The sequence below is a fragment of the Accipiter gentilis genome, chromosome 17, assembly GCF_929443795.1.
Source record: "Accipiter gentilis chromosome 17, bAccGen1.1, whole genome shotgun sequence".
NCBI classification, from domain to species: Eukaryota; Metazoa; Chordata; class Aves; order Accipitriformes; family Accipitridae; genus Astur; species Astur gentilis.
The window spans coordinates 23,663,585-23,679,790 of NC_064896.1; the positions used below are offsets into that span (position 1 = coordinate 23,663,585).

Below are 16,206 nucleotides of genomic sequence, written 5' to 3' on the forward strand. Positions count from 1 at the left end.
AGGGGGGAGCAAGCAAGCGGCTGCATGGTGCTTAGTTGCTGGCTGGGGTTAAACCATGACACACAGTGGCTATTTCTTTAATTCAAATACATTTTCTTATTTTTGAAGACAAAAAAATGCACTAAAATACCTCTGCCATAGCAATGCCTGGCTTTGTAACTTAAGACACCACTGCAAAAATCTGGCAGTCCTGCAAAAATACAGCAGTGCACTGAAATGTTACCTCAGAATGGAAAAAGCAAATGGGTATGCATGCTTTTTCTATGTAACCTGTAGCCTTATTTTCCTTCCCTCTGTTGTGGTCCTGCACTGGCATTCCACTTCTTCCACTGGAATATGAAGCCTGTCATTCTTTGGTCCTCCTGGAGGTCACAGAAAAGGTGTACGTGTCAGCTTTTAGCTTTTTTATTAAAACAGACAGCAATGTCAAATTTTATACCAAAGTTTTCTTTCTCTCAGATATTTTTCAGCTGGTTGAGTTCCATAGGTGTTAACAAAAAAGCAAACCCCAAACAAACCAAGTGGTCACTTCGAGTGCTTCTTTTCCATTCTTTTGTAAGGTTATAACCTTTCCTGCTATCCACAGAACTTCTGGTATAAAAAGACCTAGCTTTCTCAAGTCAAAGGTAATCAGAGAAAGTAAGTTCCCCTTTGGAAGCAAAGAACAAACAAAACAAAGTAACTATTACATTACCAACATTCTTCACAGACCACCAATTAGAAACCCAAACTTTGTTGTGTTTCTTTTCTCCAGGTATAAATCAGCACATATTCCGGGAGCGATATGGTTTAAGCTGGACAGTGCTATGAAGTAGACAGTGGAAGCACTACATAAAATTTGCTCTTTGGATTTTCTTATTCTCCTAACATTCATTGTCCAGTTCACTGGGTCCGCAGGAACGTTAAAGCACCTGCTTTAACTCCTGAATCTTTAGTCTTTACTGAAGTCAGAATAATGCTACTTTAAAGATAGGTTTAAACATGTATTCTTAGCACACGTCTTTTGGAAAAAGCTTAAGATTTATGAAATACCGCTAAACACTCATTTTTCTCCATAGGCTCATCTGTCCAAAGTCAGAGCACGCTATTTGAAATTTCAATCGCTTGTAACAGAATGGTAATTCCTGCACCACTGTGATAGAAACATCTGGATTTTATTCCAGAAACATTCTACGGTTCCAGCTGCTAAAACACTTTTTCTTGCTGGAAACTAGTCTGTGAGGATTTAATTTTGTTCACCTGCGAAATTCCATTCCTATGACCTTTGCACTGAAACGCACATGTAGCATCCTTCAAACTGAGAGGAACTGGCATTAAAATGAATCACAGAGAAGAGAGAGTACATCACTGTCACATTAGCAGACACTTTTGAGACTTGCTTTGAACTATTTATTCTCTTTCAAAGCAAAAAATACAAAATGCAGACAAAATCAAAGCCAAACATGAAGAGTTCAACCCTTAGAATAAATTAAGAGTATATAAATACATGTCCTGAAGTAATCTCCTTCTCTTTTCCAGAAACAGCTGACAAAGCATGTCATACTTATTACGTGCTGACATCAATTTAATACAGAAGGCAAATGCACTACATTAGCCCCACGCACTGATTAAATCGATGCCAAACAAGAAACGTAAAGCACACGCTTCAGGTTTCACACAGGCAGAACAACATTTTCGTATCTATACTCCACCTCCAGGGGCACTCGGGCTGCACAGAAAGATACGCGCTCCCGGTGGGGTGTTTTTAGCGTGCAAAGAGTCTTCGGACACGTTAAGGGGTAGGGGGGGGGAAAAAAAAAAAAAAAAAAAAAAAGAAAGAAAGAAAAGGAGTGGACATTTTCTAGTGAACTTGCCATAATTCTGCCTGGCAGCTGGGAAAACCACGCAGCCGCCACCAGGGCCGCCATGTCAGCCCCAGCACCGCCCCCCCCCCCCCCCTCCCGCGGCCCTTCCGGCCGCGCTGCGTCACTTCCCGTGCGGGCCGCAGCGAGGAGAAGATGGCGGCGCTGGGCGAGCCGGTGCGGCTGGAGCGAGGTGAGGCGCGGCTGCGGCCGAGGGACCGGCGCTCCTCGCCGCTTTCTGCTGCGGGCGAGCTGGGGCGGTGGAGCTGCCGCCCGGGATCGGCCCTGGGGCGCGTTGTCGGGGGTCTGGGACGAGCCCTTGGGACGGCTCCTCGTCGTCCTCGTCGTCGTCCCCCGCCGCCTGAGGCCTCGGGGAGCGGCGGGCCGCCGTGCCGCGGCCGCGGAGGAGGCGAGGGCGGGCAGCGGTGGCGGTGCTGCCCTCTCCGGGCCGCCGCGGGGCACCGGGGGCTCCTCTCCCCCGGGGACGGCCGGAGAGCGGCCGGGCGGTAGCTGCTTTGAGAACGTTCTCCTCCGCTGCCGGTTCTTTCAGCGCGTTGGTGGGACTTGCTGCTTCGGCTTTCCTGGATGCAAGATTTTTCACGCGTTTCGGTTTGTGGCTGGGTTTCCATGGATGCGCTCCGTCTGGGGATGTGCCTGCTGTGCCTTTGCTAGGGTCAAGGCTTCTGCCAGCTCTTTACTCCACCTGCTAACTCCTTGTTTCTGTTTCTCTCCTGGGAAAACTTACTCTTGAACACAGCTGAATTCTTAGCTTTAAGTGCAGTCTGTTAGGCTGTGTCTTAGCAATAATGGTTTACTTCTTCTTATAGAAGACAACTGGTACGTGCAGGGGTCCCTCTGCGCTTGTTTGTGCTTCTGCTGAACTCTATTATTCTCTCACATTTGTGTTTTCATCCTGATTTTCCAGTTACTGTCTTAATTTATGTTGTTAATACTGTGCAGTGTGTAAGTAGGATTAGTAGGGAAACGGAAGAAGTACAAAACCTAGTTGGGTATTTTTTCTGTAGTACATTTGTGTCTTTTATCCAGGGCTTTTAAGAAACAACGATAAACTTCCTTCAGGATGGTTCTTCGGAACTGTGCAAGGTCCACAGTAGCTCAGTGAACATATGCTTGTATACCAATATATATGATTGGTTTATTATTGTGTATTTAGGAAAATGCGGATCAGAAAATGGAATTCAAATGGGGAAAGAATACTGAGAATGAGAAATCCTGTTTTTTAAAAGGAAAGCAATTAAGTGAAGTGTAGGTGACTGGACGAACTGACGGTTTTCACACTGCTGTTCCCTTTGGGACCACCACCTTTGCTTACAGTGCTAGGTGCTTTTTTGTAGACGTATAATACGCTGTATATACCCGCTTTATCGTGTTTGGTACTATCACGTGTTACCTACCACAGAATTCAGTTTCTTCTATTTGCCTAACCCGCCTTCCCATTCCACAAGTGAACCACTTGTGTGAGAGAAGGCCTGTAAATAGCAACTTACGTAAGGACTTTGCTTCCCACTCCACAGCTCATCTACCCTCCCTGCTCCAAAGCTTGTTAATTAGGGCAGCTGCTTTGGCAGTGGATTAGTTGCTCTTGGTAGGCCTGCAGAGTTAAACCTTAGGCAGCGTCCTTCTCCACCTCATTACCTTGCCACTATGCTGTATCCATGAAAACAAACAAATCTGCAGAGTTAGTTAGGGTTCAGTGGAACAAAGGAGCTATTTAGTCTTCTGGCATATTGGTCTTTTTAAGAAAAGAAGAAAAAGGGAGCACAGTATGATGGACTTCCAAAAGCAGGAGCTTTATTTACAGAAATAAATAACTTCTGTTAATTGTATGAGGTCGACTGCAGATAACCGGATGATGAATCATCATCAGCTTGAAAGTGAACATCACTAATGTTGTTGGTATATAGCATAAGAAAAGAGAGAATAGTGTAGAAAATGAGCTGATTTAAAGTGGTTACCATATGCTTACCATCAGGGCAATTGAAAATTCTCCCCGTCTGTTCTCTTCTCCAAGCTGCACTGCAAACGCCACCACCCAAATTTGCTGGAGGGCAGGGATGAAACTACATTTAACATTTTGAAGTTGTTATGGTTTGGTGGTGATGTGTGATAATTCTACATACACCTTAGGAATCCAGACTATTTGAACATAAGCAGTGGAGGTGGTTAATCAGGAGTATCTATGAGGATGCTGCATTTTTCCTCTTTCTGTGTTTTGTTCGCACGTATGCTTGGAGTGGTGGCATCTTTCTGGCTTTTTTTCCACAGTCTTTTAGTTTAAATATATCTTTTTTTTCCAGGAGTTCAGTCTAGTATCCTGTGATCACAAAAAATGATTTGTGAAGAACAGGCAACTGATGTTAAAAGGATGAAAAGGTTAAAAGAAAATCCATTTTTTAGTTATGTGTAGATTCCCTTTTACAATGAGTTTTGTGGGTTTGGTTGGTTTTTTTTAATCGCTTGCCTCTGGAGTTATTTCTACATCAATCCTTGTTGAAATCCATCACTGAAACAATTCTGTAGTGTTCACTTCAGTCTCTGGTCCTGAACAGCTGGCTAAACTGTAGTGTTAATATTGTGAGGAAGACAGCTTTCAGCTGATCATGTCCTGAGCAGTGGTTCAGGAGGAAGCAAACTGCAGCAGCAGAGCAGTCAACAATCTTCTCTTGACAATGAAAGAAGGTGTGTTCTGCCACTTGCTTCTAGCCAAACTAGTTCCTTTCCAGAGCAGTATTGCTGGGTCAGATTGAATCTTCAGCTTTTGACCGATAGTGCCTAATGCAGTTCGGTAGGAGAAAGGTATGCTCATTTCATTTTCAGACTGGTATAATGGGTTCCTGTCAACAGGGTAAACCGAAACAACTGCTGGGGAAAAAGGGTCCTGGTAATGGGATCCATTGCCTGTATCTGCCTGAGCAAGAGGTGCAGTGTGAGAAACAGAGATCTGTAGAGTGCTGAGGACCCAACTTTCATGCCGTGTGTGTCTGCTTTGGGTTTTTACTTTACAGCAGCAGCTTGGTCCTTTGATCTCAAAGCCCTTTTTTATTGAAGTACATATTCTGCTTTAGTTTCATCTAAAAGGAATCCAGTTCAGTGTATCCCAGTCGCTTTTTGACAAGCTGATTCTGTGCCTTATGAAAGACACAGCTGGTTCCCAAGCTAGCCAATTTTACCTTAGGGTATAAAATGCTATGTAGCTAAACATTTTGTCTGTTAGGAGATCCAGGTAGGAAATATATCTAGTGTATCGATGAAATGTGGAGAACAAAAGAAGAAGAGAAATTAGCAAATGGAGTTCTGGAGTCTTCACTTCTGCAGCTACTCTTCGGATCAGTAGATTGCTATCACCCTTTAACATTTATTGCAGTATCCTAGTCAAGCTGTTAGATAACAAATTCACGCACCTTACAGCTTAACATGGTTCACGGACCACAAACTCGAGAACGGCTGCATAGAACGGTACTCTCTACGCGCATGAAATATTTGCAGATGTTTGCAGACAAATGACTATTTAAATGATAGCTGTATTGTAATTTACATACTTACTAGACTTTTTCATGAATATATGGAGTGTTGCAGGATTGGAAGCGCTGCTATTGCTATGGTTGATCATTCTACTTCAAGCTGTTCAGTGTGAGACTTCATGAAATTAAGATAATTTGTACTGTTGTTGCTGAACACAATGATTACTAAGAATGCCTGGTGATTTTTTGCATCATAAAAAGATTGAAAGATTAATAAACAATGACATCTAGAATCTCTTTAATTTCACCAACTATTTTGTATGTTAAATACAAAATGCGTGTTAGAAAATTAAAAGCTTTAGAAACATTTTTTTCATGTTGTAATTGTACAAATAGCAAATATGCATACTGTGTGGAATGAGGTCTCTGTAGACTTGGAATTAGCGATAGCTAAAATCTAGGTTTTGATATTTCTTTGCTTTAGATAACTGATCCTTGTAAAGCTTGGAAATGCTTGCCAAAAAATGCCAAGTTCTCATGGCACATAGAAACCTTAACTTTCATCTGAAATAACATGTGTCTTGTGGCTGTACTGATAATACTTGGATGTTCTTCCGTGAAGGATTTTTTTCCAGTCCATGGATGACCAGTCTGTGAGGTTAAGTTGTACCTTGTTTAATTGATCTCAGCGTAGTAGTTGGTAAGATGTGTCTGAGTGATAATTCACTGTGGGTTGTCTCTTGCCAGTGTACGTCACCTTAATTTCAGAACATATACCCCACTGTCTTTTCATCCTGTTAGGTTAAATTCTCTCTTCTCACACTTGGCATTTAGGGGAAGTTTGTGGCTGTTGCACATTTTCTGTGCTGACGTGATGCCATTGAGTGGACGTGCGTTCACGTGGAAAATGATTGCCTAAAGGCTAATTACAGAAAAAAGGAAGTAATGCATTTGGGATATAGCAGTGCCCCAGACTTCATCCTTTTCTAAAATAATCTGTTATTTATATAGTAGATTAATCACTGCTTCTTTGCCTTTGTGATAACGAAGGTAATCCTTTCTATCTGTTTTTCTGAGAGGCTGTTCTACTTCTGTTCAAGGACTTCTGTGATTCAGAATCATTACTAATGTAACACTTTGGAAATACAAGTGAGGGATATGAATGTACTCTACTCTTGTAGAGCTGCCAGAAGCATGTCACGTAGCATTTGATGTCATGTTTGATGCCTGTCTTGAGTCGTCTGGTCTGGAATCAAATCCTTCACAGGGAGTTCAGTTTCACAAAGCAGCATCTGCATTTATGAGAATATGGACAATGTGAATTCTTAGGAAAAAATTTCTAGGAACTGGAACAAAGAGGTTTGGGGTTGAGGATTCTAGACTACAGAGATATTCTCTCTCAGCTGAGAATATCAAAAGGAGTTTGGTTGTTTTTCTGAGCACTTTGGAAAAAAAAAAAAAAAAGTAGGCCAGATAGTTCTCAGCCCTGCTGTAGGGAAAACATTGAGTGTCCTCTTGTTGAACTAATTTTTTCCAATGCAAAAGGAGTGTTAGCGTATTTGACAATATTCTACCTGGTTTTAACAAAATGTTATCTGTGCAGTGGATAAATTATGAAGTTACGTGTATGAAATGTTGATAGTGTATATATCAATGAAATATTTGAGCATGATTTAAACTTCAGGGGAAAATCAGATTGTGTTTGAAATCCACATATGGCAGTGATACCTTCAGATATGTTACAGGGTTGGATTGCTGTGATTAACTTAAAAACAGTGGGAAAACTTGATGTTTTATTGTAACATTTTGTAGATACGTAGTTTTATAGGAGAAATGAAACTAATATGTAGTTTTAAGGAGTATACAAGTGTGCGTGCGCACACACGCACGCTGCTCCGTTAACTTAATTTAAACCAAGAAAAAAAAACCCTAAAACACCTAACAAGAAATAAAAAACATTGAATTTCCTCAGGCATTCCTCCTTACTAGTGCTTTATTTTTCTGTAGACATCTGCAGAGCAATTGAGTTGCTGGAAAAATTACAGAGAAGTGGAGAAGTGCCACCACAAAAGCTACAGGCTTTGCAAAGGGTCCTTCAAAGTGAATTCTGTAATGCTGTAAGGGAGGTAAGTTAACTTGACGTAAACAGTTACTTTGAGTTAAAAACCAGTATGCTTTACTCTTTTCTTTTTGTATTCAGTGCAAAAATCTGATTTTGTTCTTTCTAAAAGCTGAATTGACTTAACAGAGCTTCATAGAACAAGACTTATTTTTAAAAGTTCAAAAGAAAATAATTTGGGAAAGCATAGGCGTATTAAGTAATGGCTCAGGAGCAAGTCACTTTTTAGAGGTTATTTTGAGAGTCCATCCTTTACTGGCAGCTAGCAGGCTGTTATCCTCTTGGAATGCAAGAACGGACAAAGTGCCAATTGCCTCTGTTTCTTTTAAGCCAAATCCACGTCACCTTGTGCATCACCTTGAGGTGGGGTCTTGCACCACCTCATCTTCATTCCAGATGCTCTTTTGGAGATTTTTAGGTGATCAAATGTGCCCTGCTATTGCTGTTGGTGCTACCACTGACAATAACACCTGGAGTGTTTCAAAAGATCTGTTTGTAGACATAGGTGTCATCTTAATGTTTTCATCCTATCGAGGACAGTGTGTTTATTGCTTAGCAAGTCCAAATGATCGGCAGGTAGATGTGGGGATGTGGGCTAGCTCTTGGTGTAAGCACCTCCTTAGCATTAGTATTCTGACTGCCTCTGTGTTTTCGATACCCTTTTTTTTTTTTTCTTAGGATACTCAGTCAGTTGCATCAGTTGAAGGAAAAGATGGGGTTTTGCGAGGAGGGCTGGGTTGTTGGGAGAGCTTTGAATAGCTGTCCTGAAGTGATTTTGCATCCATCCTTATTGAAGGGTTCCAGCTTTAATCAAACAAGAGAAGGTAGTCATCCATGTCTCCAGTCAGGTGTGTTGGACTAGCCATAAGCATTTCTAAATTCATGATGAGGTCTTGAATGTTGGGGGAAGGAGGGAGGATTTGAGATGAGACCTAGATATGTGTGGATTAACTAAACAATAAAGATGCTGAGAGTGTTGTTTCGTCATAGTATGGTAGAGTGTCACTTGACGCCTTGTAGTGAATCAGGGAGTAACTTCTTATTCAAGGTGTGTACTTTTTAATGTATACATTTTTGAGTTGCACCTGATATTTTGTTACATTATCTAAGCAGATAAATATCTGTTTTCCCCATACTTAAACTGTTTTGTCTCTGAAGGTGTATGAACATGTATACGAAACTGTGGATATCAGCAGTAGCCCAGAAGTTAGAGCTAATGCAACAGCAAAGGTAAAAGCCAAACTGTAACTTGTGTAAAATACAGTAGTTTGTTACTTTAGAAGCAGAAGAAGATTATTTAAAATTCAGAAGGATATTATCTAGATGTCTGATAAAATGGATAAGCTTAATGGGTTATTAAAAGGTATAACACAAGAGTCTTTATTTTTAAGTTTCTTCCATCTTAATTTTATTCTTGGAGTTCTAAATTTTTCATGCTAGTGTTGGTATCTAGGGAATTAATCTCATTTGTCTTAATATTTAAGTACTTTGAGATAAAAATACTTTTTCAGCTTGCTCATTGTGTCTAGCTAAGGGGTCTATATTTAATTTCTTATAAATAGGAAAATCTTGTTTCTTACAGGCCACTGTGGCTGCATTTGCTGCTAGTGAAGGTCATTCCCATCCCAGAGTGGTCGAACTACCCAAAACCGAGGAAGGTCTTGGATTCAACATTATGGGAGGCAAAGAACAAAATTCTCCAATCTATATCTCTCGAATTATCCCTGGCGGTATAGCTGATAGACATGGAGGCCTGAAACGTGGAGACCAGCTGCTTTCCGTAAACGGAGTGGTAGGAATTGGTTTTCACTTTATGTAGCAGTAACTGCTTGTTTCCATGTGGGGGCATACAGAGAATATACATGGCACAAGCTCAATATCTTTTAATCTTGGCAAAATAGTTTCTTTTTGTCCTTGCAAGAACAACTTGCTTAGGTTTCTATAGAGTTGTGTGCATTGCAAGTTCTAGGATTATGCTTTGGTTATCTGTCTCAACTGGGAACTATTTATGTCAGTATTTCAGATTCTGAGAGGTTGTATAAATTCAGTGAAAGTGTTGTTATAGTAACTGCCGTTATGGCTTCCTCTTTCATCCAAGTTTCGTGATGCAGATTTTAATTAATATAATTTTGTGCACTTTCTAAGGTAAGTAGTAAATTATGCTCTGTTGCGTTTGACTGACCGTAACCTCATTATCCCAATAAAAATGCTACTGCATAATGAAAGCTGTAATAAGATGGAACTACAAGGTGGTGTTATCTTCCGTTACGTGGGGGTTTTTCTCCTTCCACTTAAGTGTACTGAGCTTCAAAAACTGAGCCTTTTTAGCATATTTTAAAGGAGTATATGTCTAAAGTGCTGTTGTGGATATTTATTTTTAATAAGTATCCTCCTCTGAAGAGTTACAATACAAAAAGCAAAACACAGGGTGACTGGAAAGAGGTGGCTATGGACAGGCTTTGACTTAAGGCAGCTGCTAAGTCAAATGCATGTGAATATCTCTCAAAACCTTGCTTTTATCTACAGAGAAGCTGTACGCTAGCTTAAAATTAATGTTGTCATCATTACATCTGCAAACGCAACTTCATTTTAAGACTGAGGGTTAATCTAAATCCTGTGCTCTTTAACCTGAGTGGGGGTTTTTGACACATGAAAGGAATAGAGATTTACTGGGTGTCTGTGCTCCTGGAAGTCCCTGCTAGCACAGATCTCTGACATACTTGGCTTCTAACAATTACCTGGGAGTCCAACTGTCCTTTTCAGGAGATGTAAGAGAAATCATGGCTGTAGTGACACAATTGTCCTTGGCCTAGCCTTCCCGTTATTTTGAAGCATTGAGGGACAGGTATAGAACTGTCTTCAGATGAGGCCTTCCTCACCCACAGACCCTCTTAAAGAAAACAAAACCACCACTCCACCCAAAACTGAACCTGATCATCAGACAGCTGGTACAGCTAATGATGACTGCGTGTGTGCGCGTGCACATGTATAAATCTATATAGCCATTGTAAGAATACAGTGAGTGCATAAAATACTGCCGAGAATGCTAACATGGTCTCAGAAGAATCATCATCTTCTGACGTTTACAGATGGAATCCTGTCATCTTAATACATACGACAGGCGTTTCTTGTAATTGTAATTTCTAAGTTAATAATTAAAAAAAAAAAAAAAATTGCCACTTCCAAGACTGCAATGAATGTGCCGTAAAACAAGTTTATGTTTTTCAGCTGGGAGATTTTGAGTGTACTACAGAATTTTAGGTGTTTTGATATAATTAAACATAGAACTTTACAAACCTTTTATTAAAACAGAACAGCCTACACATCCACTTGAATAACAAAAATGAAAACATTCAAATGTATGTGTTGTCTAAGTCTGATAGAAGAGAAATAACTTGGGTTTTTTTAACTGTTGTCTTTCTTTCTGTAAGTAACTTTATAGTAACGGGGAAACCCTCCAATCAACAGGTACATCACCTGCCTTCTAGCTTCTAATAGCACCAGTGGGAGGTAGGCTTGGGGTAGTCCCATCATTGTGTTTAATAAGTTTGGGAGAAATAAGTTTTGCTGATTAAAATGTTTGCTGTCCAGGAATGTATATTTGGATTCAGTTGTTGAGAACTGTTGCTTAACATTTGTAATTAGATGAATCTGATATAACCCTAATAAATTCTGGGAGTTGTTTCAGGAAAGTATTTTTATTCTGTTCTTACTGAGTTGGATTAGGCTATTCTTAATCAATGTAGCGGAAATTAACTTGAATACCTTGCATTTACTGAGAGACATGTGGAGCACTAAGATAAGCAACACACTGCATGTTAGCTGCTCTATTGCAGGTGCCCAGTATGCACCGGTTTGCCTTGTCGTAACGCAGGGTAACATCAAGAAGGCAGCTATCTTGCAGTTGTCTGTGGCAATTTATTAGGCAAATTGAGGGTGACTACTGAATTTAAAATGCATGCCAAAAGAAGGAAAAACAATCTTGAATTTTAAATAAGTATCCTCCTGAAGTTGTTGATTTTTGAAGTGTAATTTCATAATTGCCTAATGTTATCTTTATTTCACTTATTGTACGTAAATACAGAATTTAATTGTTCAGCATAAACCTAACCAAAAGTTTTGCACTACTCTTTTGTTAATACTAATTAGTATATTTATCATCACCTCTTATTGTTTTGCTGAAGAATAAATCCTGAACTTGGGTGACGTTTTCCTTGTGCAGTCTTCAAACTAGAATACTTCAATATTTGATTATATAGAAGTTGTACAAAAAAAATGAAAAAAAGTCTGTTTTCGGTGTGTGTCTTTGCTAATACTATACTTAATGGTTTATGCTTTGCAGAGTGTCGAAGGTGAACACCATGAAAAAGCAGTAGAACTGCTGAAGGCAGCTCAAGGGAAGGTTAAATTAGTTGTGCGATACACGCCAAAGGTCCTGGAAGAAATGGAGTCGAGATTTGAAAAAATGAGATCGGCAAAACGCAGGCAGCAAAATTAATGTTGTATGCAATAACTTAGAGAAAATATATATCATTTACATTTTATAGTTTGCTTTGTGACTCAGTTGATCCAATGCCTGGGCTACAAAAGCCCTGTCCTTTTCATAGAATCAGAGAATGATTGAGGTTAGAGGGACTCCTGGAGATCATGTAGTCCAACCCCCCTGCTCAGAGGAGGGTTAGCTAGAGCAGGTTGCTCAGGACTGTGACAAGCTGAGTTTTTAAGCATCTCCAAGGATGGGGACTCCAGAAGGTCTCTGGGCAACCTGTTCTAGTATTTTGATCTCCATCACGCTACTAAGGTCTGTTCCTATGTTTAAGTGGAGCTTCCTGTATTTCCATTTGTGCCCATTGCCTCTTGTCCAGTCACTGGATGCTACTGAGAAGAGTCTGGCTCTTTTTTTTACTCTTCCCCATCGGGCATTTAGATGTTGGTACGATCACCCCTGAGCCTTCTCTTCTACAGGCTAGACAATCCCAGTTCTGTCAGCTTCTCCATGTCTGTCGGACGCTCCAGTCACCTAATCACCTTTGTGGCCCTTCGCTGGACTCACTTTTGTATGCCCATGTCTGTATTGAACTGGGGAGCCCAAAACTGGACCCAGCACTTGAGTTGTGTCTCACCAAGGCTGAGCAGAGGGGAAGAAGTGCCTCCCTCAACTCGCTGGCAATGCTTTTCCTAATGCAGACCAGGAGATTGCTGGGCTGCTTTGCTGCAAGGGTACACGGTGGCTCACGGTCAGCTTGGTATCGTTCTCTGCAAGGCTGCTTTGCAGTTGGTCAGCCCCCAGCCTGTACTGGTGCATGGGGTTATTCCGCCCCAGGTGTAGGACTTTGCACTTTCCTTTGCTGAACTTTGAGATTCTTGTTTGCCTGTTTCTCCAGCCTGCCGAGGTCCCTTTGAATGGCTCGCTGAGACGCTGCTCTGTCCTGTCACCTGTGTTGCTAATTAAATGTTTAACAGTATGGACCCCAGTACAGACCGCTGGGGCGCATCACTAGTGACTGGCATCCAGCAGGACTTTGTGCCACTGATCGCAGCAACCCTTGGCAGTTCAGCCATTTTTAGAATATTTTCAGTCTCCATGTGTTTCACAGTTTAAGAGGAATGTGTACTTTTAAAATGGCCTCGGATACCCTGAAAAAGCATGTATATTGATATTTCTATTGATTTTTTTTAAATAAGTCTTTCATGTCAGACCTTTAAGCATGAAAGTGAATTTACACATTTTTCAAAGGCATTTAATAAGACAGACTTGTACAATTGGCGCACCCTTTTTTCCCTGTTTTCTTTTGGCTTTACTTAACATAGAATCTGCCGGGTTTTTTTGCTGAATGATTTTGGGGAAAAAAAGATTCTTATGTAGCAGTATTTTGGCACTTTTCTTGAGAATATGTTGTATATCAACTACAAAACCTAATCATGATCTACTGTGTACCTTATAATGATACCAGATTTTGTAATGTTTTGGTGAATACGTTATTTTTACACTTCTGCTAAAATGTAATTCGTTACTCTGGAAATTGTATTACCTCGCCTGTAAATAATTTACAGTTGGTGTTCTCATATAATGATTTTGTAATAGCCAACATCTACAAATTTGCAGCAATCATTCCTGTAACTTATATTGTTTTGTACTAATTTTAAAGCAGTTAAGGGGAAAAATGTAATTGTGTATGCAGTTCTGGATTGACTCTCTAGATGTATTTTTATATTCAGAAACAGAAGATATATTAATGCAGTGCAAAAGAATTCCAGATGTTTCCCTGACTTTCTGCTATTTAAAAGAAATATTCATCTTAATTGTCATACCTCTCGTGTTTTTAGTATGTTCTATTGTAGTCTTATCTACAGACTGACTGTACTGGTCTTGGAATAGTTAGTTCCTAAATTATTGATTATTACGTTTATAAGAGTAAAATATTCTGAGGCTTATATGCCAGGTTACCGTGACGTGAACTTGTCTGGGGTTTTATTACTGACTGCTTCTGACTTGGAGGATTCTTGTTTGTACTACGGAAGTCTACATCACGATTGCTATAAAACTTTGCGGAATGGTGCTGCGGTGGTAATAAGGAAATCTCCAAGCTACAAGCGATTAATGTCTTATCTCAAGCATGGTTGATGGTGGCACGGTTTTTGTGTGCCTTTTTGCAGAAAATTTCTGGACAGAGGTCCGCTTCTTGGGATCTACCAGGTTTGAGGCTGTACTTGTGTAGTTTAGGTTTTGGGGTTTGTTTTGGTTTGTTTTTAAGCTTCACCTTTTGGTATATATCTAGAATTAACTTGTTTGTCTACTGGGTGTCTGTTGACTTGTACGGCAGCTATGAGTGCATCCTAATTGACTGTTAGTAATTTGATTCTTAGAAGCTTAAACTGAGAAGTGCAGTTCTTACTATGTAGCTAATCCCTAGTCTTCACATGGAGCAGTATGATCCATTGTGAAATAATTCAGTATGTGAAAGAAAGGAAAAGGTTAGCGACCTGAAAATGACAGCACGAAGTTTGTGCTTTGTCAGTTGATCTATTGGAAAAGAAAAAATGCGATTGCTACAGGCAAGTGAGAAATGTGATTGCTTTCTGCATGTTTATAAGCATGGTAAGCCTGCAAAGAGAAGTTTGGATTTTAAAGATACTGATAGTTTGAAAATGCAGTATAAATATTTATCAGTTAGATGACATTGAGCACTGAATTGCATGGTTGATTATGTGTCATAGGCCTCTTTCAAAAGGCCTCATGGTACTGATACAGCCACGTTGAATTGTATATTTTTATGGAACAACTAATGTTTAAAGTATTGAGACCAAAATCACTAGTTAGACCAATTGTGGATGTGTTTTAATTTAATTGTAAAATAGTAGAGATTTGTTTTAGAGCTATATATAAATATATATATTAAAGAAAGGTATGGATACAAGATAGAAATGTGCGTTTTAAAACCTGTATCACTTGTGTTACTGAACAAAGAGGTGTGTTTTGTTACTCTACAGAAACATTTACTCTAGTGCAGCTAGAGCTGCTAAATGCAGTAGCGTTTTCATTCTGAATTGTAGCATTTGCATACAGTTTGTCCTCTACTACAAAATGTGGGGAGGTGTATTTGGGCATATAAACTGTACGTGTAGAATTTAATAAAATTTTTTTTTAAATTGCAACAACAACGAGAAATCCAATAAACAGACAACTGATTAACGGTCATCTTTAATACTATGAAACCCCTATAATATTAAGGAAAGGATGGATTAAAATATGCCAAGAAACTTGATCTCTGTTACTACTGAGCAGTGCCTGTACTGTGTTAATATGCAGTCCCTACACACTTGGCATACTTGGATACGCAAACAGATTAAGAAGAGGTATAATTTCTGCAGATAACTTCTGCATCTATTGCTGCTGTGAGGGATCTTTGGGTTTTATCAACAGAAAAATAAAAGTTAAATTTCATGTGTGTTGTGTTTGCGCGTTTTCCTTCTGACTCTCCATTTTGAGTGCTGTTTTCAGACTGCTGTAATTGGGTGTTTATAATCTCTAGGACATGACATAAACACCCTGCATGTGTGTGGGCAGCCAAAGAGAAAAACTTTAAATCTGTTATTAGTTTGTTCTCCTGATTGCTTACGCATCTTTCTTTCTCTACCCAATGTTTTGTGATTTGTTGGCAAAGAAAATCGGCATGCTGTGAAGTACCTGTAATACCTTGGACCTGCTGCATTTTTGAGACCTCCTCGGTCTCAGCTACATAAACTCAAATGATGCATATTATTCTGAGTCAGATATTATCTTTTACTTGTTTGAAGCATGTATCTCAAGTAATGAGATGTTGAATTTCTGTAATTCTGTGCTTAAAGACCTTGTAAGGTTGTCAGCTCTTCAGAAAAATGTGCCTGGAGTTAAGAACTGAGCTAAAGGTAGGAGAAAATGCCTCAGTTCTGAATGTAAAAAGACTTGTTTAGTGTAGGTAGGCTGGACTGTGAATTGAAAATAGATGCGAAAATGTTTATGTGAATATTTTTACTTGATGTAGAGGATTGATAACACATGAACTGGAAATAAAAACACATTTTCAATTTTATTTTAAAATCAAATAAATTCCATGCTCTGGCTTACACAGTGGCTATCTCTGTTCTGCTAAATATGGTTCAAATTTATGGAGATCAACTGTGAATTTCAACATAAGGCTTCTAACACTGAACCAAAGACTGATGGAAGTTAATGTAATTTCATAACTTAAAAAGCACCAGTTTATCTACCTCATGTTTTTCA

The 16,206-nt window shown here is 39.6% G+C and overlaps 1 protein-coding gene across 1 annotated transcript; it reads left to right on the plus strand.

Moving 5' to 3' along the window:
* The first annotated feature begins 1,962 nt into the window (after window positions 1-1,962).
* Window positions 1,963-15,387, plus strand: LIN7C (lin-7 homolog C, crumbs cell polarity complex component). Its single transcript, XM_049821411.1, has 5 exons — window positions 1,963-2,034; window positions 7,331-7,449; window positions 8,601-8,672; window positions 9,025-9,234; window positions 11,785-15,387. The coding sequence occupies exons 1-5, from the start codon at window positions 1,998-2,000 to the stop codon at window positions 11,938-11,940; spliced, it is 594 nt and encodes a 197-aa protein (XP_049677368.1). The 5' UTR covers window positions 1,963-1,997; the 3' UTR covers window positions 11,941-15,387.
* The last annotated feature ends 819 nt before the right edge of the window (window positions 15,388-16,206 follow it).

What these genes read in the sequence shown, in the direction of transcription:
- LIN7C (XM_049821411.1), top strand. Translation starts at nt 1,998, where the DNA reads ATGGCGGCGCTGGGCGAGCCGGTGCGGCTGGAGCGAG. An exon ending in GAGCTAATGCAACAGCAAAG is followed by an intron (nt 8,673 to 9,024) that starts GTAAAAGCCAAA and finishes TGTTTCTTACAG; the next exon opens with GCCACTGTGGCTGCATTTGC. An exon ending in TGCTTTCCGTAAACGGAGTG is followed by an intron (nt 9,235 to 11,784) that starts GTAGGAATTGGT and finishes TATGCTTTGCAG; the next exon opens with AGTGTCGAAGGTGAACACCA.